The sequence below is a fragment of the Hippoglossus hippoglossus genome, chromosome 6 (assembly GCF_009819705.1).
Source record: "Hippoglossus hippoglossus isolate fHipHip1 chromosome 6, fHipHip1.pri, whole genome shotgun sequence".
Taxonomy (NCBI): domain Eukaryota; kingdom Metazoa; phylum Chordata; class Actinopteri; order Pleuronectiformes; family Pleuronectidae; genus Hippoglossus; species Hippoglossus hippoglossus.
In genome coordinates this window covers 21,205,653-21,230,098 of record NC_047156.1, presented here as the reverse complement: position 1 = coordinate 21,230,098, position 24,446 = coordinate 21,205,653, and the positions used below count along the sequence as shown (strand labels likewise).

General features: G+C 40.9%; 1 protein-coding gene across 1 annotated transcript; it reads left to right on the top strand.

The window, feature by feature from the left end:
- Positions 1-9,913: 9,913 nt before the first annotated feature.
- On the top strand, positions 9,914-24,108 carry oaz2a (ornithine decarboxylase antizyme 2a). Its single transcript, XM_034589043.1, is given in 6 exon segments — positions 9,914-10,133; positions 17,637-17,703; positions 17,705-17,785; positions 21,164-21,336; positions 23,275-23,360; positions 23,932-24,108. Coding segments are annotated over 6 exon segments (648 nt in total). The 5' UTR covers positions 9,914-10,023; the 3' UTR covers positions 24,063-24,108.
- Positions 24,109-24,446: the final 338 nt, after the last annotated feature.

Below are 24,446 nucleotides of genomic sequence, written 5' to 3'. Positions count from 1 at the left end.
ATTGTTTGGGATTTATAATGTAGAGTCACCTAAAAGTAACAGATTATTGCTGCAGACGTTCATTAATTAATGTGCTGAGAGTCGAGATGATGTGAGTGAGAAGATCAGATCAGCTGCAGGGCACGCTGACAGCTCTACCTGGAAACACTGAGACGTCCTTGCAGCGCTGCATTACACTGAGACAATCAGCTTATAGGAAGGTGACTGCAGAGAGAGAACAGCTCATGGTCAGAGTGACTTGCGTCACGTGAGGGCAGCCTCCCAAGAAAAACAAGGTGACATGTGGGAGCAAGAGGATCTGAAGCTATATCTCCTCCTAGTACAGATTGAATCTGGCCTTTAAAGGCAGAGTACAAACATTTTTAAAAACAATTTTTGATAATCATTCATCCTGATTTAACTGAATGCAAGGGAGAAGAATGCAAGATTGCTTTTTTTCAATTTGTCCACGAAGCACATCGGTGAGATTTTTTTTAACCAAATGTCTTTTGATTTCTTTTTTAATATGCATAAAAATCAATGTCTAAAAATATTTACAATATTTACAAACTACATCAAGTCTGGGTGCGCAGAACACCAAGACTTATGGTAAAATGGGGATTTAAGATGGGAATCATCACTCTCAGATTTTCTCTGCCAAGAAAGTTATATTCTCACCCCTGTCCATTTGATTGTTTTTAAGCATGATTAAGGAAAAACTACGGGACGGTTTACCATGAATCTTGGTGGAAGAATACGGTTTGGGCCAGGAGAGAATCTTTGTCCAGATCTGGATCAGGTGGCAGATCCAGGTTCTTTCTATGGGAGATAGAACGTTTCTGACATGTTCACTGATTTCCCAGGGAATAATTCATGGTAAGAACAGACAAGATGTGAATAAGACGTCTTTGGAACTGACAGTAAACAAGCCAATTGAAGTAACATAGTTTTGGGATTTGTAAGTGTACCGTAAATTGCTGTGATTCATATTGCAATCCCTCACACTACTCATTGTAAGTAATCAGAAGACTATAATGCATGACAGTTATTTAGCAACTGTAAGTGCTGGGGTTCCTGCTCAACACTGATCAGGTGGAGCAGAGTGATGATTTACTCTGTTATGGAGAGAAAAGCCTCAAGGATCCATCCCCACCCTGTAGATCAACACACAACATCTGCCGAGGGACTTGCCAAAGTACATGTAAACATCCTCAAATCATCATCTAAAGAACAAAAGTGGACAACCTCCACTTCCTGTGGACGCCTGACTTCACCGAGGACCACACCTACAATAATTACTATTATACGATCACAAATTCCAGTGAAGGTTTGACCACAGAGAGATTCTCATCCAAACTCACAGTTAGTGTCTCCAGATATTCTTTTCTTTTTTTCACATGAACTTTAGAGTCTTTGTGTTTGCTGCGACTACACAAGTTAATCAGCCTCTCTTCACACACAATGTGAGGAACAATGGGAACTTTTATTGGACCAAGAGTTTGTGCATTGACTTTGCTCTCTTGCAGGGTTCTGTGTGTCCAAGCACACACATACACACACTCACATACAAAAGCAGAAACATTAGCACTTCTCATTATTTTCTTCTTTCTTGTGCTTCGTAACAGAGACAGTTCAGCTACAAGCATGAAACCTGAAGACAAGTGTACTCTGAAGTCAGTGTCCTACTTTGGATGTTTTTCCTCCCTATGTAACACATAGATTTTTTTACAATAACAATACATGGAAATGTGATCATTTTTAGTTTTCTGCCAGGATAAGATGTTTTCTCAAAATCTGATCTGACTTGACATGTGCACCTGCAGGCGGCCAATAGCAATAGGATGTGTTTTTAAAAATAATTCAGCATAATTTAACATTCAAGACCATTTAGCAATCGAATGCCCCTTTAAAAGAAATCTATAATTTCCTGATATATTAATTTACGGATTCCATCTTCTATGTCATGGTTCATATTTTGAACTGTATTTTTAAAACAAAGAAAAAAGGTACGTAAATCTCTGTGAAACATTTTTCTTTTTTCAGTGTAGGCGTGCACGTCGCTTCATGAATCCATCATTAATGTCTTGGCTTGTTTCAAACTAATGAGTTAATTCAAACTTCAGAAATGTCTTATGCTGCATTCATGACATATTGTAATAACACAAAAAATGTGTTGTTCAAGTCAGCCAATAACTTTCCAAGTATTTCCAAGTCAGCGATATCGTTGTGTAGCTTTACATCTCAGCTGTTGTGCAACAGCAGAAAAAAGTGAGAAGAAACAGGAGACAACCTGCAGTAAAAAGAAACATTGTGTTTATGCCATTGGAAATTGAAAGAAGATGTCCTTCCTTTTTCAAAGATATCCCTTGAAAGTAAATGCAGATGGTTGCCAGTCATTTAAACGCATACAATGTGACTGACAGATGTCTGAGAGGGGAGGAATCCATGATTCACATTCTCATATGTGTTACCCCGCCCACACAACAGAAACTCCTGCTGCCTGGCAGGTGAGTTTACACCTGCCAGACAGCAGGCTCAACGTGACTTCTTCATTATGCAATGCAACAGTGCAGCTGAGTGTGAAGTAGCTGGGTTGAGAGTCAACAACCTCCAATCCAGGTCATGGTTTTCTGCTAAAAGGTGGATTGGTCCCTTTGTGTTGGGAGTAAGTTGTTTTTTCAAATGAGTATCTCAGGGTAAAATGGTCATGAGCTTTGAGACATAGTGAATATTAGTGGCCAAAATGACTTTCCTCCATATCAGGCTGCATCTTGTGATAGAGAATTAGGGTGAGGAGTTCAGACGTCTGGAGGGAGCTCTGAGTGCAGCCACTGCTCTTTCTCTATGAAAGGAGCCAGTTAGTTCGCTCAGACATCTGATCAGGATGCTTCCAGAGTGCCTTACTTCCATTGGAGGTTTTGCGAACCAGTCCGACTGACAGAATACCCCTGGGTAGACCCAGAATACACGACAGTGACTATATATCTCATCTGGCCCAGTAACGCCTCTGGGTCCTCCAGGGGGAAGGGATGAGAGCTGTTGACATCTCTGAGAAGAGAAATACCGTCCTTAATTTGCTGCCAACTGACTCGGGATATGCCGCAGGAGTGGATGGATGGATGGATGGATGGATGGATAGTTGGATGGATGGATGGATGGGCTCCCTTCACCTCTTCATATTCTCCCAAATGCCCAAATCACTGAATAACATCTAAACACATGCATTTTAGTGTATATTAGGATAATCAGTAATGGGCAGCATTCAATCAAACATTACGTTTGATACTTTTTTCAATGGGGTTACATTAATGTTTTACTACGTTATTTCCTGGTTATTTACATCTCTTCTACAGATTCAAAGATAGAAAACAGCATCTCTCTTCAGGAAGGATTACAGTTTTCTACACCACTGCAACAGTCTTATATTGTTGGGCCTAAAATGGTTAAATCTAAGAACACAAAGTCTAAAAATATCCTTAAAATGTGTGACCTACTCTTAAGGTCACTCAAACCCCCAAGTCCCTGGAAAAATACTGAGGCCATGACGTTAATGTCAAAGGAGGCTCAAGGTGTTTATTTCAGATTTGACAGATCTGATTTTAGAAAGAAAAATCATTGGAATTGAAGTCAAGCAAATAAGCTCTAGGCTGCAGTGGGAATGTCATTTTTATTGAGTGCCTTTCCCTTCACTTACTGAAAAAGCTTGCACTTAAAAAAAAGAGTAACACCTGATAATGCGTGCACAAAACGGCTATTATCTAAATGATAAACAATCCAACCCATCCCCTCTATTAAATATCTTTCCATGGGAGATATACCTTTTACTTCTGATTAGGCCTTTTCGATTACCAAACTTCAACATCTGGCAACAGCTGGTGGACGCTCCTCTGGCTACAGTTTTCAGCGCTCATTCCCCACTGAGCCCCTTCTGAATATTTCATCTTCACAGCAGAGATAGAGTGTCCCGTGCCGTTCACACGATCTGCCTTTTGTTTTCGGAGTGAGCAGGGAAATACCAGGTCAGTGGTGTCGCTCTCAAACAGCATCGATGTGACAGGTTGAAACTGGAGAAACGTTTTGTTTTTCAGCCAGCGTCTCATGTGCGACTGATGCTGCGCTGATGTTCACAAGAGGCAGCCAAGGGACAGTTTGTCCTGGAAACTAAGATGTTGAATGTTCACCTGAGATTCAACCAATGGCTCAAATTGCTTTTTATATGCTCCTGCTGCTCTGCACCTGCTGCAAACTGTAAAACAAGCAATGTAGTGAGAGCCATTCTAGTTACGGTTTTATGTCACATCACTAAGGAGTGCTCGATACAGCATCATGATTGGCTGAAACGCTGCGGGACATGAACTAATCAGAGCTCTAGGTGCCATCTGCTCGTAAGGGGTGTAGGATTTGTTCAGCCTCTGTAAAGTAACAAATAGGACTAGAAACCTGTAACTACCACCAACGTGTAGCTGAGAAACGTAATGGGGCCTTAGCTTTAGCTTGTTTTAATTTAAGGGGACTTTTGAGCCCTGGCAGAGGTATGTGCTCTATTGAGGGTCATTCTAGTTTTGAATTTTAAATCATAACTTAGTAATAAGCCCAAATATACTAGAAGAAAACTTACAATAGGTAGAAACACTGATCATAAACGACAAATGTTATTGAACAAAGCTAATAAAACAGTTGAATAAAACATAATTTATTGAAAGAAATAATTAAAGTCAATTTTGTTCTGAAGAAAATAAAATGTTTTCAAGCATTTCATTTTTTTAATAAATTATTTTAAAATTTATTTTAAATTACAAATTATTATACTAACAGTCAAACCTCAAGTTTGTGTGAAATCTCTGTCCACATTCAAGTGTTAATCCAGTAATTTGTGTAAACTGTCTTTATGAGCGACTGTACTCTTTACTCTTTGTCATTAGAAACATTTGATGAAGTGATGACGTTGTAGTGAACTAATCTAAACTAATCTAAATTCTTACTGAGCAACTCTCACTTTCATCAACTACAGATGAAAGTGCATTAGAACGCTTTGTGTCTTTCACCTTCACTATTTTGCCACATTTCCAAGATATAGGTCACATTGTTCTTAAGCTTGTCATGTGGGAGCCGCAGCAATCCGTCAGTATATGAGAGGAAAACAAGTAGGGCAGTGGGTAAACAACATGTCAGCACATTGCTTTGCATCACAACTAATGAGGCCAAGAATTTGACCTTGGTCTCAGTATTTGTTTGTAATCTCAGTGTGACTGAAGAAAACATCTAAGTCAAGTCAAGTGGGAACTTTTGAATGAGTTCAATAATTATGATCACACATTTTGTGTTAATCACCCAGTTAGTCAGTGTGGGGTTAGTCAGCCTAACTGGGGAATGAAATAAACTTTTTATTTTGTCGTCTTCTCTGTAGATATCCAACATCTCCTCAGTGAACGACATCTCCCCTCTCAAATCCAATCCACACACACCCTTAAGTTTAATTTATTCTTTTGATAGCACCTCATTGTTGCATGTTTATTTTGGACACTGCCTATATTTACTCTGATACAGTACCTTGTACTCGTTTGAGGTATTTCTTTTACTTTGTTTTATACTTCACTACTACTGTATTACCAGTTGTTGGGAATGTAGCCATTGTTCCCTCATGTTTCCTGCTACCTTCAATCTACCTTTCTGTGAGTGTTATCAGCAGTAGTCGTGTTTGGCCTCATGTTTGTGTTGGAAGGTGGCTGGGAGTGGCCCTTCAGGTTCCTGCTCTTCCACTCCGTCACCTGCTCAACACAACAAGCCAGAGTTAGCATATAAAACAGGTTCAAACCACAATACTTTACTAGACCATCACTGTCAGTGGTAGAGGAGTTACAGCTTTGAAGATTGTTCCCCTGCCTGTTCGGTCTCTGTTACTAGTACCTGTCTTCCTGCGCTGAGCATCGGCTGCATTCCTTACATCTGCCACACTGACCTAACCAGGGTGTCAGATTCGTTTGGATGCCTCCCTGCTCCACTACCTGTTTACTCTGTCTGTGAGATCTGTCCTCTACACATTGGACTATTGTAAAGACTCACACTCATTCATCTGTCAACCTGTTCATATTCTCAAATCTCAAATTTTACATTAAAACCTTTAAAACTTCTCCTGCCTCCATCTACATGTTCTGCCCATAGAATCCAACCAATTAAGAAACTAGTGATTGTGGAGTGGAGCCACGGTATTGAGGTTCCACGGATAGATGCGCTCGACCGATCTCGAGTTTAGTCTCTGCTGTAAGAATGAGCATGTGAACAAACAGTAATGTGATGAGAAATATTTAAACATGCAGCCAGCCTCCAGGAGGCGATCAAGGTTATTTGGCATTACTAATGGGAAGTTGTCATGTGACCTCAAATAACCCGTCATTGGGCACAATTTAACATTTAATACAGCGAATATGACAAACTTTAATGCAAATGTCTGATTTGGTAAAATAAGGGAGTGAGTATGGTTTGTATACAAACGTTCAAAGGTCAGCTTCACTGTGACATCATACAGACTTTATCTGGCCTTTATTCAACAGCTATAACTCAAGGTGATCATATTTCCTGCTCCTCAACTGGTTGGTGCAGAAAAATATAACCATGAGGCGATAATTCTAGTCATGTATTACGTTTACAAATAATACAGCATTTCAAGCATGGTAGATTCCTCTGTCTAAATATTTCTATGAAGATAAACATTACTAATATACTAATTATTTGAGAGATGTATACTGAGTTGAGAGGAAGCTCCAGAGATAGATAATGAGACTATATGCATGCGGCTATCATACTATTAAACTTACCATAATGCAGTCTGGACAGTGCTGGTGTCAGTTACAGGACTCAGAGTCCCTCCGTGGATTTCAGTCATCATTACATCATGGAGGTGCCGTTCCATGGCGGCTGGCAGGTTGCACTGACCCCCACGTCCCCTGCTCACCCAGGCAGGCTGAACCGCCAACATCATTGCTGTGATGTGCCAAGATCAAGTAGCTTGCCTGCTATCTTGTTACTAATCTGATAATCTGCTGAGCACATGGGCCCTTTTCCATTCCTCCTTACATAACTGTGCCTATGTTCAGATTCAAGAGTCTGGGTCAAAAGGTGAGCACAGCGTGGGACAGCTTGAGACGCTTCAGAGGCAGAACAGGGCTTGGTGTTTGTTTCCTGGAGGTGAATTCAGTTTGTTTTTACATCTTTGACTTGTTCACTTTGATCCCTACCCAGGTTTTCTTCAGAGGGATAAGAAGTCAAATTTAGCAATCTCACAATGTCCTGGAGTAGATTTTGGGAGGGGGCTGGCTGTTTTTCTGACATAGCCAGTGAGAGAAGGGTGTCTGAAATCCAGTCGGCTCCAGGGCCCTCACTTCTCAAAGACGAATCCCAGCCACTCCGTCCTCGGTGTTGTTCTCTGTGGCATTATCTTTCTTTTTTGTATTTTTGTCTTTATTATGATAGTGGCAGGAAAATGAGAAAGAGGATAACTGCTTATCTGGCCTCAGGTCTCAGAGGACGCCGGCCAAGTAGAGTATCCCAGACATCCCTCTCCAGCTGTTCCTCCTCACCCCATCTCTCATGTTCAGCCCAGAACCAACCCAAGTTTGATTGGTTTGCAAGTTTGTCTTCTGTAGTGGTATGTTTTACTGTGATACAATATCTGAGTACCTCTGAGTCTCTCATTTTTGGGTTGTAATAGGTCTCTTAATAGGTCTCTTAAAAGGACAGCTGGTAATACATTTCTGATTGTGTGAATGTGTAAGTTACGGAGCCCCTGGGGACATTTGGGAAAAAATATATTTCGTGGCTACGACATAATAACGTGTGGGAAAGAGATAAATAACTCGGGGCCACGAGATATGAATCTGTTCTTTCCTAACAAGACCTGTGGAACTGAACTGAAGAAGCCTCTTGATGAGAGATGAAACATTTCATTTAATCACATGATGTAGCCTCTATAATGAACTTTACTTTGACGCACACTGTCAGCAGTGACTCTGAGGACACACTGTGGTGGAAACTTCTGCAATTAGTAGTCAATAAAAACATATGGACCTATCTTTGTTCGCCATGGCGTAGGGAACGTTACTGTGCACATTTGGCATTCTGGGGACAGGATGCGCCTGAGGGAGAGATTGAAATGTAGTGGGTGTGTAAAAGGAGGGGATTGACTTAACCAACCAGACATTGTTTTAAACTTCCCTTTAAGGAGAGTGCTCAGCACGCAACAGTAGTTTCATTTTGGTGAGGGCTGACTGTCTCAGAGAGAGGGAGAGAGGGGAGGGAGGGATGGGGGATGTCACATGGTAAATCTGTAAACTACCCCTTTCCAAATAAATGTTTAATTTCACTGGACAAACCTACTTAAAGGGAAGGATAAAAGTATAAAACTATGTCTGGTTATCTCGCTGCTAACACACCAAGTTCATCAATATCAGTAACTCCTCTAATAAAGAAACATAGATCAATGCAGACAGTCTGTGGTACTGTGAGCACACTGCTGCTACGTGTCAGGTTGGTTATGTTCGGCTCCAGCTGTTTCCAAAAGTTTATCATTCCCTCTGAAGAGGATCTATATCTTTCATAAAGACACTCATCGGAGGAGGTAAAGGGATTTTGTGGGACTCTGAAGACCCTTGTCCTCCTCAGAGACTAACAATCCATACCAGCTCCACAGGATCCTCTAAGAAGGCTGATGTAATGTTTCATAGGAATTGATTGGTCATTGAGCGGAGCTTTTATACTGCTTGATCTATTATGTCCAACTAAACCTGTTCCGGAGCAAGTCAGCCGTTCAGCATAAGTTACCATGACTATTTATCCCAATAAAAAGTGAACAAGCGACATTTGACCGGAAACCCTGAACTAACCCTGAAGTTGCCCTGATAGGCACAAATCAGCCTTCGTAGTAAAGGCCCAGGTGTGTTTGCTGCACAAATAAATTTACAAATAAATAGTAAAAACAGTAAAATAAATAGTAAAAATAAATAGACAAACATGTACTTAAGGAAAAGTAAAAGTGCAACATTAACTTTTCTAGTGCATTGAATACATGTCTTTTAATATATATCTGTTTTATGTCAGTTTGTTTATCTGTCTGTCTATTTTGAGTCACTTTATTTGCCAATGCACATAACATAAAGAATGTGTAGACAATCACCCATGAATAAACAATGCAGTCCAATTTCCCTATTCGAGATAGTCAAATTTAAATATGAATCAAATTGAATTATAAATCAGTCAAAAAAATGAAAGCAAACAAGTTAAATAAATGATCAAAACAGAAGAAAGAAAGAAAATATCTAAATATAACATACAACAACAAGTCAAGGGTTATCTTTCTTTTTTAACAACTTTATTTGCAAACTTGTGCTCGACAGACAATAATCATCTAAAGAAACAGTACAGTTAAATATAGACATGCAGATGAATAAATATTAGTTAGAAAAAAATAAAACAGTACATAATACATTGATTCAGAAAATGCTGTTTGGTATATATAACTTGTCAAAAATGGTTTGCCATTGTGCTTTTATGGATGTGAAACTTACCATACACAATCATTAGGTTAACACTGAAGTCAATGTTATAATTCTCATCTTTAAAAAACGTTATAAAATGTTACACTCAAATGTAACACTATGATTAGATTGACACAATAAAAATCATCACCCGGGTAAAGTCCAAAAAGTCAGTGGATGGATCCAATAAATGTCAAAGACTCTGGTTCATCTTTGCAACGTTTACATTTGTTTTCACTCTCTAAAAAGTTTGGGGAGATATTAAAAATGAATGTTCATTTTGTCGCAGTGAACCAGAATGTATGACATAAATCTGTCTTCCTTGTTAACATAAAACCTCTCTGCGTGTGACGTATTTACCCATGATGCTCGGCTGCAGCTATAAACAGCCCGTCCTGCCTCGCTCCGCCGCAGTGTGACTCTCCCGCTCCTCCGTGTCTCTCTCAGGCCTCTCTCCCCCGAAAACAGCCTCTTCAGACGCGTTCACTGTGACGGGGTTGTTGTGAAGTGACGGATGGTGAACTTCCCTGTGGACCCTTTGATGAACTGTAGCTGCCGCGTTTATCAGAAACGACATAAAGAGCCGAATTTCCTCGAAGCTATCATGCTGAACACCGAGGAAAGGTAGGAGCTGCTTCTCTTCTGGAAACATCCCGCACACTGCTAGTTAGTTCCGCTGGTTAGTTGGCTCACCTTGGTATTAGTTAGGGTCGCGGTCCGTGTGTTCCTGCTGGTGTGAGCCCAGTGAACGAAGTGCTGGGCTGCGGAACAAAGTCCGAGTCTCTTGTAGGAAGCTCGTAGCAGGAAGACAACCGAGAAAAGAAACAGGCTGTAAACACACGGACTGGGACAACATGTTCGGGGACATGTCAATGCGAAAACACTGTCCCTGGTGTGATCATGTCTTCATGCTGGGGCGAGACAAGGAGCTAAACGTTGTTATGAAGTGATGCAACAGGCACAGTTAGGACCATCTCCGGAGAGTAAGAGAATCTGCTGGCACACGTGATCACAACAAACTTTGAAATGACAGAAACCACAGCCCGGTTTAGTCGTGTCTTGTGTTTTTCACACGTTGGATCAGAGCCGGCCCGAGCCTTTACGGGGCCCTAAGCTCAATTTGATTTTGGGGGCCCACACCGCCGTTGTTCGACCAATATTATTGACCATTGTCAATGCTTGATCATTCACACACTGTATTGTGAATGTTATTTGTTGTAGCTGTGTTGCTTATACCAATGCCAGCCTTTATGCTTCTATGGTTATTAATCTTAAGTGTGCACAGACGGACACACAGGACTTCTGTCAGACAGATGGCGAAAAAGAAATAGTGTTGATCTTAATCAGCAAATCAGCCTTTTATTACTTTCATGGTTCAAGCTAAAATTCTCGCTCTACCCATAGTCATAAAAATTGCCCTATTTAATAAAGATCCAATTGCTATGCTTGAAAATGGTGTTTTTTTTGGGTTGTTGCAGCTATAATAAATCCAGAATGACATAAACACAATGAATCCGTGAAAGCAGTGAACTGGTGGAGGCATTTGAATAATTGTGACAGAAAGCAGATGTGAGGAGGAGGCAGGCTTAAACGTGCTTCAATTAGTCCATGACTCTGGATGATGATAATAATAATAATAATTAATAATAATGGTGTAACCCAGGATATTTTCTGTAGTTTTACAGATGCTCCTTAAATGCATGGCCTCAGCAGGTGCTGCTAAGCTGCTTCACACAGTAGCACACCGCTACCACAGAGCTCATGGCTAAGACGTACACTACCCTCACTGATCGCTTTGATATACGAGGGGGAGATGTGGCCTAGCCTAATTCGCGGGGTCCTACGCAAGATCCATGAATTATTCTCTGGGAAATCAGCGAAAATGTTGCATAACGCCCCATCTCGCAATGTCATAGATTCTTGGATCCACACAGAATATATAATGCTTATATATTCTTATAAAATGCTTATAAAAAAAAAATAAAATAAAGATCACAAACAAAGTGCAGTCCAGACGAAAATGATGAAAGCCTGACACGAAGTCCTTCCACAAAGTTTCATGGTAATTCATAAAGTTGTATGTATTGGGCAAGCGTTGGTTATTCTCTGCCCATAAAGAAGAGTTCAGAACCACAGTCTTGTCTTGGAAAAATCAGCCTTTAAACTTAAAACAAATAATGATGCTGCATTCATCGTGATCTATCAGTATAGACTGAATTTTTTTTATTCAGTCTATACTGATAGATCACGATGATTTATTATTAGTCGTATCACCCCGCCTTAATCGCATTTTTTTACAGACTAAACTATTAATTAAGATCAACAGTTGATAATGAAAGTAAAATTTAGTTGCTGACCTACTTATAATTTATTGTGTGCTATATACTATGAACAAAGCAGTGGCATATCAGTGCCTTTACTTTACTATTTTCTACCATTTTCACAGTGTGCCTGTTTATCCCAATAGTGACACTGTTGTGACAGTGTACTGCTGTGTTTTCTTTTGCAATGGATGTTCTCCTATTGCATCACCATCATAGTCTTATTGGGATTCGAAGCTGTAGTTATGAATATGTATTTAGCATGTGATATCTTTTTTAAAATGAGGAACAACCCAAGGTAGACCTGCAGATGGATATTTTGAAGAGCAACACCATAGTTAAAACTGCGGCCTGTGGTGTTCTGTTTGACTGTCTCTGCACACAAACAGGTAGAAGTCTTGTTTTTGTTTCTGCGGGTTTATCATCCAACGGGGCGAGAGGAGATAACAGGAGAGGGAGAGATCCATTGATGCTTTAAGCCAGAGCAGTGACTATATTAGCTCTCTGACTTGTTATGGTCCTGTCAGCTGAAGGCATCAACTGGCCTACATCAGCCTGGTTGCATAAGCCCCTCCTGTGCTGGTCCACTTCTCAAGCATCAATGGAATCTGTTTTTGTGTGTGTGTGTGTGTCCATGTCTCTGTGTGTGTATGTTTGTGAGTGTGAGAGAGAGAGAGAGAGAGAGAGAGAGATAGTGTTGGTATGTGTTCAGTCAGTAACAGTTGGATTATCTATCCCAGGCTACTTGACAGTAACTACAGTGGCCCTTAAAGTGACTTTAGTCAGACTGATCTTGTCAGTGATGGCTGTGGTCGCTGGAAGTTTCTTGGTCAGAACACTGGTTAATTTTCCCGAAACTAAAACCAAAAACGATACCAGTGTCAGCCAGTTTCAGCAGGCATCTGGAATTGTCAGCTATTTAAGTTGGCCACAGGCAAGGCTGTAATACAGTCTGTTAGCATGCACAAACAAGTGATTGTTGAGTAACACACAAGTTTGAATGAAAGATTGCTCAAGAAACACTTAAAGAAATTACAGACATTTCAGATACAGACATTATCCATTCAGAGCGCAGGTGCTTTTCTTTTCATTTCCAGTTCATCTGTTGATTTTTTTGATTTAATGATTGATGACAAGGACTGATGTGATTAGTTGAACAATTTATCAAATAAATCAGCAAATATTTGGATACTTGGGGAAACAATGCCAAATTTTCTAAAATAATTCAACAAAATTGTATTAAACTATCTACTAATTCCAGTAATCTGTCTGTATGTGGCTCACACAACGCGAGAACCGTTAAACTTTCTGGCTTCATACATGATCTGTGTGTTGAGGGTCCAAGGAATAGCAGTGTGGAATTTGGTGCAATTTAGACAACTTTTACGTTCAATATTCATAAACTTTGAATAAACCGGCAACCAGCGCTCTGTAGCAGTGGCGCCTGGGACTCGTCGACGTAAGTGATGTCGATCACAATGTTGGCTTGTTCATGACAAATGATTCTCCAGTTTGAGCTTCTGTGTACTTAGTCTTGTTAATACAATTACATGAAAATAAATCTAGAGTTTAATCGATAATGTTAATTTGGTGTTTCTGCCCTGGTGCCATTGTCAGCACATTTTTCCTGCCAGTGTGTGGCCACTGTTTTCCTATTCAATGTTTATTTTGGCTACACAGACCTGAAACGACCTGAGCAGCAACTCAAGTTCTACAACAATGTCTGCATGCTCATAATGATGAATCATGAACCAACACACAATCAATCCTGCAGTGTGGGTCTAGCCTACCCGTCAGAGGCACACCCATAAACAATGATTGTCGCCACAATCATGAGAACAGCATTTTTTATTATCGCAATGCCTCGGTTACATAAAAAATATAATAGCATGATTAACTAAGAGCAATGTTATTTTTGTTAGCTCATTCATTTCCTCTAAATTAGATGTAGACTATAATTCCCATGAGTACTCAGTACTTCTAAAATACTGTTTATTAAGTAAGTAATCTTTAAGTAAAGATCCTTAAAGATACTACCAGACACTGTGTTAAGCACAGCAAATATCACAGTTTCATTTTCATATTTTTTAGGTAAATGTTAAATGTGAAATCAGCCAATTTTGCTTTCTGGCCTGGCTTAATCTAAAGCGGTGTGGCTTTAGGAGTAGCAATATCTCATCAACTATTGGATTGATTGCTATGACATTGTGTTCAAACATTTACCTAGATGAACCCCAGTGACAATTTTAGTCCTGCATAAAAAGGTGTAGTGTTTTTTAAATTTTCCTACTTAATGTTGTAGTTGTGTGGTACAGTTTAGTTGTTTTTGTCATCTTCAATGTATTAGAGCAGCAGTGTCCAGAGGTCAGGGACGGGGACGTGTCCATCCGCACTCAGGTTTCAGAGCACGTGTGCCTTTCCTGTTTCTGTCTCGGCATCTTTTCCGAAACGCTGCTCAGCCAAACTTCCAGAGGACGGAGGAGGACCGAGGACTCCCCTGTTTATTTTCCTGCATGCAGCAATTTGTTTATGTCTCCAGCCTAAATCATTTTCACTACGCTTTTTTCTTTTGGAGCCAATTGGCTGGTTTGCGGTGACAACCAGGTCTGCAGTTGAATGTTTTCCATTATTACCTTGGTAATTACACTGTTGGAAATTGGTTTGGTGTGTTTTGCTTTTGTCCGAGGGCCTGTCAGAATGCTTCCTGTTTTGGTTGAATCATGTGTTTCTGGGCTGTCAGCCAAAGTCTGCCTCAGCAGAGTCGGCCAAACTGGCCGTTCACCCCCTCAAACAATTCACCTGAATCCCTTCTCAAAACAATTCGCAGCCCAGGAAGAGCAAACCGGCAGTGGAAGAGTTCATCCCTACAAAAAACCCACACGGCATTGCCTCTACTACCAGAACCCGGACAATGACGCACTTGGCATCTTAAACTCTCTCTGCAACACACACACACACACATGATTAAATCCTCACTGGCATATTAATTGTAAGTGTGCTGCTTGGCCTTGAATCAATTTCACCCATTGAATCTGCCCTCTTTAAAAAAAAAAAAAAAAAAAAAAAAAAAAAAAAAAAAAACTTCTGTTTTTAGGTGACCTCCTAACTGTTGGGGGGGGGGGGCTTAAGGCTGTGGCTCACCAGCTGGAGTGGCATCATGGGACAAGAGGGTGGGGCAGGTTGCTTTCAGTGTAGCTGAAATGTCAGAGGACAAGAGTGTTACCTTTCAAAACAAGCTGGCATTTCCATCAAGGGCAGGCTCCTCTGTCTCTGAAAGGGAAGATGGAAAAAGAGAAGCTGGTCTTGACATCTTGGCAAGGCTCTTCCTCCATCTGTCTCCCACCTCGCGTCGCTTTCAGTTTTGTTTCTGTGGCATAAGAGAAGAGAAACCAGTTGTTCAGAGAGTTTAATGGTGCACTGCCAACATGCACCTCATTACAAACTACTGTGTTTAGAGGAGGTTCTGGTAGATCTTGTAGCAGCATCTGCAAATTAAGAAAAAAGCACATCTTGACATCCCAGCAGATGAGGTGATTGTTATCAAATGGTTTGTTTTGTACAAGAATTAGTTCAAACTGAGAAACAATTGAACCGTTTTGCTTTAAAATATTTAAAACTATTGATTGATTATCAGAATAGTTGCCAATATTCTTTTTGATTGGTTTATCAACTCGTTGTTACAACTCCTATTGCTGCACAGGAAAAATTCAGTCACAAAAATTAAAAGACAAGCTAAGGAATAGTCAGTGTTTTGTTTCACTTTAAAATGCATCAGTTCACATGTCTCTGCGCAGTAAGGAACTAAGAATGTAGGGACAGGTTGTGTGCGCTTGCTGTTCTGAAGGGAACAGATCCGGCACAATGACCTTTGTTTTCCTTTGCTCACTGTCTTGCTGATCAGGTCGCCCAAGTTACCTATCCTATTGGCAGGGGAGCATGAGTACACAGTCTTCTCCCTCTCACAGAAACTTGTAGTTACTTGTCCCTGTTGTTCTCTGGAGTATGACTCAGAATATGTCAGGTGTTTGCTCACAAACATTGTTGTCTCTGCTCATGCCATTTCAGACAGGAGAATGTGGCAAAGTTTCAGGTTTCATTAAAGGAACAGTAGTATCTCCAGAGGCAAAAGATGATCCAGGCAGAGGAGGGTATTTTCTCATCAAAAGAACAAAGTCTGTCAAAATGTCCATGTCTGTGTCAGCAGCCTGTCTGGCAGCATCAGCCGGTCGCCATCATGTCATGATACTTGACTGTAACTCAAAACGGCTGAAGATGCGTGTTCCTAAAAGCCCTGCAAGCTATTTGCAGAGGTGTTTACAGATCATGTGCTTGTTTATGATCCGCTCCTTACACCACATGCATAACCCGTCAGGAACTCTTTGAATGCAGGTTATAAATCATTGGCTTTAATTTAGTCTGTGTTATAAACACACAAGCCTCTGAAGGCTTTTTGGGGGAGTCAGTGGCCTAAAACATGGTTGAAGATATTTTCATTGCTGTCTACTCAAAACTACCAAACCAGAAATTTTGAGGAGGGGTGAGGTATGACCCAAGGAACAACCCCGTTCAATTTTGGAGTCGATCTTTAACAGGCAGGTCTTGGAAGTTTTGTTTTCCTTTTCTTTGACTCAGTGAGATAGGGCCTCTGCAGAGGTATGCAGTCTCTGAGCACCCGTCTAGTTAGAATTGTGATCACAGGGTTGGATAATTATACCAAACTCATGTATTACCAACCAGACTAGGGATGAAGTTGACTGTCGGCAGTGAGTGTGTGAGGCAACACACTTTGAGGTTTACATCAGAAATGTGTTTCAGTTTCATTTCTTTCTGCTTGAGATAAATATGCCCTCTGGAATTTTCTAGGAACCACACATAGTTTTTTTTCCCCCCAACAAAATACACTGATGCATTCTTGAAGTCTCAATAAACTCTTAGAGCATTTATTAGACATTTGCAAAGCTTGGTTAAAAAACAAAATTAGAAGGCACATATCTCCACCATGGCCCAATAGTCCCCTTAAATTCAATCAATCAAGATCTCATAAATATCAGTTCCTTACTTACATGTGACAGATTTTTTTACATCACGTTTTATTATTCCCTTGAAAATCTGCTAAAATATTGAAAAACGCCTTATCTCTATATCTTACTGCACATGACTGGAATCTTCAGCCCGAGAGACACACACCGCTGAAGCAGAGACGATAACTAGATGTTAGTTTTCAGTCAGTGCTCGTTCATTTGTTTGGGGGCGTAGCTTTGACGGAGGGGCTGGTGTCGGTTGCATTTTGTAGTATAGCCTGCTCTTGCTAGTTTTTCCAGGATTACTAACCCTAGCTTTATGCTTCTCTGGAAATGTCACTGTTAACTTGTGAGGCCAGTTTTTTATACTCAAATGTTCCTCTAATGTCGTGTTTGGTCTTTATTTGCCTTACCATGTACAATGAACTCCAGAAGTCTGCATGTACATGTACAGTAAAGGTCTTCTAAATTGTGGGTTCTTGTTGACAGATTCTTCATACAAACAGGCAAAGGTTGGGATTAAAATGTGTATTTTATTGGTGTGTTTGACGTAATGTACATTCACAGTGTTGTCACCGTTGTTAACATTTCATTGCAGAGTGTAGGGATGCTGCCCTGGCCGTGTTGTTGAGATGATGATGATGTTTATTTTTAAGATTATTGGAATGCTGTGTGTGGAACATTCAGGATGTAGTTTCTCTTCAAGATGCAGTTACAGGACAGAGGATGAGATTCAGTGACACAAATATCTCAAACACTAACCGCTTCCATCTTTTCCCCTGCAGTTCCTGGTTAGCGGGGTCTCGGTTACCCAGCTCAAACCCTCAGGCTCCGGGGCCTCTGTGGTGCTCCTGATGCCCCTCACCCACAACTAAAGATCCCGGGTGGGCGAGGGACTGTAAGGGATCACTGTCTCGGCGTGCTTCTACACAAGGTGACCGTCCTCGACATCACACACAAACAGAATATATATTTATTTAAACACACACACACACACTGGTCATGCCTTCCATTTACACTTATTTTAAAGAGTTTGATAATCTAAATTATTTCTTCAGATCGTACAGTTTAGGATGTTTATTTATAAATTTTATGAATGGAAAAAACCTTCAAAGGGTTGTGATCGAGTCGGCACAGGTTGTTCTTTTTGGCTGTGAGCACTAGGTAATAATTGTGTTGAGTGTTTCATCCCGCAGGGGCCACTCTGACTCACAGCAGAACACCTTGCTAATGAGTTGTCCTCATTCTGCAAAGGAGCTTTTTTAAAAAGCTTAAAAATCATTTAATCCGACTCCCCTCATCATCTGTACCTGCAGTGGATTTCAAACACAAGTTCTTTCATTCACTGTCTCCTCAAATTGTATTATATATATTAATCTATACACATTTTAGTATTTCCTAAACATCTACACTTAGACTGCTGTGTTCTGCTCTTGTGTGTCTGTCTGTCAAAATGTACCCCAGACATGTGACTGACTGTCCCTGAGGGATTAGAGATTTAGGATCAGACAGATCAGTCACAACTGTCATATTACTTGTCATCTGTTCTCAGCGTGCTGAACGCTCTCTAACGTTATCGCTGGTTTATCAGAGATCTGGGAGGACAAACTCTTCCATTAATGACATTCAACACATTCAGAGAGTATTCAGACCCTTTATTTTTTCATAATTTGTTATGTTGCAGCCCTATATGCTAACATTTAACAATAAAAATATTTTTCCTCCCACAAGTTAAGTCAAAGGACAGCCACAATGGAGAACATGTTTGGGCATAAAATTCCAAGTGTGATGATAAATTAGCTTCTGGGGCTAACATCTGATGTAGACAGTTAATAAATGGGCCCAGTCTCCATCTTATGTTCACTGGACACAGTTTAAAGACTAGCAATTTGTAAGAATGGAGTTGGAGGCAGCATCAATGGTGATAATTTGTTAACCAAATTCAGTTTACATTTTGGCTAATCTCTATCAGTTTTCTGCATATGAATGCAGATCAATTCAAAAGCTGATAGCCATTGTATTTCAGTCAATCTTCTCTTTTGCTCTCCACACAGATGGTTTACCTGCAGGCTACCAAAACCTCATGCGATTGGTCAAACTAGTAATGGAAACCAGAAGGCTTCTAGCTCCAAAATCTTGTCCCTTTACAGATTCTGAATAATCACAGGCAATACTGTTTTGTGTGTGTGTGTGTGTGTGTATGTGTGTGTGTGTGTGTGTGTGTGTGTGTGTGTGTGAAAGTAGCCGACTGAATTTCAATCAAAGATTCATTACAAAGTAGATACTGAAATATCACATTGACATTAATATTCAGACACTGATATCTTTGCTATGCCACTTGAAATGTAGCTTGGATGCTTCCTGTTTCTCCTGATCGTCTTCGAGATGAGTCCACTCGTGGAATTGCAAATTAATTTGACTTACACAGTTGCTTCATTATTTGCACTCATAGAGATCTAGTAGAGACAGACATTTGGCAGTGTTGTGCCATAATGCATCAAACGTGATACCATAAAATGGTGTGCCTTTCGGCATTCAATAAATTTGGTTATCAAAATAAAATATTAAATATTAATATTTTATTATTAATATTAAATAATAACTTTAATTGATTAAAGTTACCTCGGGCACCACCCTTCAAAGGAAGGGAAAAGATAGCCAATTTATTGATTAAGTCTCATTGATTAAGGTTCTAACTACAAATTTGGAACTCTGATTAACAATTAAATTAATAACTATAACCAAAATTACCATATAGATAGTTAGCTAAGTTGAAAGATATGGGGTTCTTGACAGTGTAGAGGTTGGCGAAATTCACTTATGCAACATTAATAAGAAAACATTTGTGAAAGAAAAACATTTATTATGAATATAATAAAGTATAAAAACACAAATTACTAACGGTATAATTGCTAAACAAAGATAGGTATGTGTGTATACATGTGTGTGTGTCTGTGTGAGTCAGCGTGCTTTCAAGATGGTCGCTGGCCAAAGAGATAACACCCTTCCCCCACCTATTGGAATGTTTACGACCTGTAGAGATAATGAGGTGAAGAGTTATGCGTGTGTCTGTGTCTGTGCCAAATTAGAGGAAGTTACTAGATTGGATGCAACGAAAGACTGTGAAGAGCATAACAGACTAACATTACTTTCTCAATAACTTGTACCCAAAATATCACAACACCACAAATCAAACTTATAAACCTCACACAGAATCGAATAAACAGTCTTGCTTAGCCTAGCATAATTATTAAGCCCAGTTGTGTTACCAGTCCGTGGAAAGGGGAAAAAGGAAGTTGCTGTGCAGTTCGCAGTTTTGTGTCGTCTTGCTGGTTTCGGTTGAGCGGTGTAGCTCAGTTGTTGGCTGAAGTTTGCAAGCAGGACATCGAGTCGCTGCTAGGACGTTGGTAGAGCTTGGAGGGCGAGGAGGTTTCCTTGGTGAGATGAGCTGGAAGCTGCACCTTTGTGCTCCTCTCGAAGAGTTGGATGGGAAGAGAAGATGTGAGCTGGAGAAGAGGCTCCACAGCCTTCCCTCCTGTGGAAGGATCGTAGGAAGAGGCAGAAGAGGCTCAACAGCCTTCTCTCCTTAGAGGGGTTTAGAAAGAGAGAGAGATCCTGGCTCAACAGCCTTCTCTCCTTGGAGGGAGTTTAGAGACAGAACGAGAAGCTGGAGAACTTAGCTTATATTGGCCCGGTGACCTCACAGGTCATGGGGTCCAGAGTGACCAATGGGAGTTGAAACCTGTGTCCCTGGGGGGGGGGTTTCCACCCCTCTGTGTGAAGTTGATGCCCTCTGGGACATTGAGTTCCTTGCTCTGGTTTTTAATGGCCCCTGGGAGACGGAGTCCTGGAGGGACATGCTGCTTCCGGCTTTGATGGCACATGTAGGCCGAAGTGTGGTTTCACACAAAACCATGGCCCAACAGCAGCAATCACCCCAATTATCGAATATTTGTAAAAACTTCTGCAGAGAGTAAAAAGATTACACCAAACTAACAGACTACACATTACATTTAACCACCAACACTCGTGCATAAGAATCATGTGCCAAAATACTATATCTGCAAATCTGCAACTGAGCAGGTTAAAAAAAAGCAGAAGTGTTGAGTTAAACCACTGATTAGTTACAGTGCCAGCTCTGCCTGCTGCAGACATGACACTCTTCTTCATGATAATCTAATGTAACCACTTCCTCTTCTCATGTTTCACTTCACTATTATGTTTATACTAAGTATATTATTGTTTTGTTCTAGAAGACAACATGTCTGTGTTCTGAGTTGTGACAAAATGCATCCTCCCCGTGTGAATGCAGGATGAGAAGTTGACAGTGACACAGGGAGCTACGGTGAGTGGGAACCCCTCTCTTCTCCACTTCCACTACCAGCTGAGTGAGCGCCGCTCGGCCTCCTGGGATACAGCTCTATCTGAGGACAGCCTTTTCCTGGAGATTCCTTCCGGGCCGCTGGCCGAGGGGAGCAAGGAGGGGTAAGGAAGTATTGAGAGATATATAGGGTCGCTTAAACACTCTTTTATATTATGTGGCAGGAGCTATGGATTCTATGGATGTTTGGATATTTATTTGTATTTTATTGTGACTTTGTTTATCTCAGTACAGCTGCTGTCTTTTTACAAACACTTTTATAACCACCTCTCACAAGGGAGATTTTTATGGCATTCATGCCGTCTTAAAATGTGTTCTCATAAAAACCATGCCTGTGTATACGAATGCACAGTATCAGTATCCGCGAGCACAGAAACCATACTCCCGACAGAGCATTATTATAATGCCCTTAACTACGGCTGGGCGATATGACTTCAAGTCAATATCACGATTAGTTCAAACTTTACCTTGATTACGATTAATTAACGATTATTTTATAACACCCACCCACCACCCCCCAAATGGGCGGATCACTCAGTGTCGGTCAACAAGTGACTCTGTTCCATTGCTCTTTTCTAATCCCTCACACAAACTGATCTTTATAAAAACCTGCTGAATTCATATTTATGTTCCTGGATAAATGGGCGTCGCTTCTTCTGCAAAATGAAGTTAAAACACTGCGGGAAACACTTCTCTCCTATGGGACACACTCCTGCACGTGTGTGTCTCCTCGTCCCTGTCGTGCTTCACACAAATCATGAATCTGGATCGTGCCGGTCACTTTAACCCTGATGTCCTGTCTGTGCGCCTTTTATGTTTCGTCTTGTGTGTGCACAAAAGGTTAGACTTGTTTAAAAACTGTTTAAATATGTGTCTCCTGAACTTTACACCGAAAAAAAGTATACCTCCAGTCCTGTCACCAACATGTCGTGATAACTTCTGATTAGAGTTGGTGTTTATTGTTAACATGCAATTTGAGTGCAGGACAGCGGGGGAGTGAGGAGGGAGGACATGCAGCAGTGTGATTCAGAACGTAGCAGAAACCCCACAGTTTGTGAATGCACGCACTGGGTAGAGTAAAATTAGGTCAGTCCATAAATTTTCAGTTATTTGCCCAGCCCAACCCTAACACAAGTAAATAGTGCACACGTGTAACAGGGGCTTTTTGTGTCAACAGCAGTTGATCAACAAAGTTTACAATTGTTACAAAGAAATTAAGGGGAAGGGAGTTCGAAGATCAGAGATATGTTCAAAGTGACCAATCGACGGAGGGGGGGGGAATCAGCCACCAAAGTCTAAAAATTGAACTTGACGAGTGGTGTCGGATGGTGTTGAGTTGATGTGAGTGCTTAGGGGAAGTTCCCGCTCATCTCAGGAGTTTTGCATGCCGAGCAGAAATGCTGGCTTGCACTGATACTGTCCACTTGTATCACATACCCAGGTGTGGTTTTTAGGTGGGCATATTTTGGGATTAAATAAATGCCACCGATTTGATACTTAAAAGTGCGATTTCCCTGTGTAGTAATCCTTAATGTTACTGCTGCACCTCTAGTTTCATCCTGGCTTGACTGCAGGTCAGGATGAGCTTCACAGAAATCAACTGTTACTTATGATAAGATTAATTGTTTGCCAACAGTATCAGGAATTAATAAGATTGTTAATAACAACTCCGCCATGTCCACGAGAGCAATTTACTGGAAATCAGCACCATGTGGGTCGAATGTTAATTAAAGACTATCATCTGGTATTTAAAAGCTACCAGTGTGCCACCATTTCATTAAGCTGCTAATAGGTTTATTTTTCATGGGCTGGTTTTATTGTATGGCAGTAATCGATGCCAGGACAGGGTAACCTTGCCAGCTGTCGTCGCAGAGCCAGTCCGACGAGCAGCCGGCTCCACAGCTGCCACTGCATTATTATGTAAAGTTGCAATGTTATGTAAAGAGGACACACAAAAAAACTTTGTGTGCGTCATTGCCAGTCTCACTCTCCCCTTGCTCACCGACTGACTCTGTCTCTCTCTGTGTTCCTGTCGTCCTCAGGCTAACGGCTCTGCTCGAGTTTGCGGAAGAGAAGCTCAAAGTTAACTATGTGTTCCTGTGGTTCCATAAAAACAGAGAGGATCGATGTAAGAGCTCCTGTTCTTTTTAAATACCATATCTTTTTAAAGGCACGGTTTGCTTCTCACTGACCTCTTTTTATAACACTTTTAATCCTCAGTTAATAAGTCTGTATCCTGTTGTTTGACTAAGTTTTACCCTAAATGTAAAAGTATAAGCTCCTGATAATATCTGTACAAAGCATTATAGGATTCTCTATTTTGACACAATGAACAAATGTGTTGTCTTTTTACCAAAATCTATGAATTATTCTCTGAAAAACTACCTATCTAGCATTGTTAAAGAAAGTGTGGGGGGGGGGGAACCTGGATCTGCACCAACGTTTTATTGGTTTCTCCCTGACCCATATTCCATCCCTTTACAGAGTTTCCTGGAAATATGTTCAGTAGTTTTTGTGTAATCTTGTTCACAATCAAACAAACCAACAAAACAGACCAGTAAATGTGAGTTGTGCGAAGAAATAAAACAGGACCAGAGTGGATCTGCAATCAATTCTATCGTGCATGTGTCAGACTGTTTCTTTTGTTCATGTAATCCTCGTCAAATCACTGAAGACTCTTTTTCTTGTTTCCTCATCAGTGTCCATCATCAAGACCTTCCACTACATGGGCTTTGAGATGGTGAAGCCGGGCAACCCCATGGTACCAGCCCGGCCCGATCTGGCCTTCATGGCTTACTCTCTGGACAACAGCAGCTCAGATGAGGAGTGACCGCCACATTTTCTCCCGACACCTCCCTCGCCCACCCTGCTCCCCCTCCCCCCAAAAAAGAATCATGCCCCTCTACCCTTTGCTCGCTTGAACAATCAACAATCAACCACCTCATCTCTCTTGCTCTGACACAAACCCAGGCCTCCACCTCAGAGATCCTTCATCGCTCACTGGGAGGTTTCACCTTTTTCTTTTACAGACTTGCGATTTAAGGGGGTGTTGAGAAGTATGATTTCCATGTGACGCCCATGCCCTCGCCTCCTCTTTGCCCCTTTCCCTGAGGATAACTGCAGGAATGGTGAAGGTTGAACTAAGTTGTCACATGCACTGTGGGATTTGGGTTTTCTTTTTTTGTGCTTGGTGGTTCCTTTGTTGGCCACATTA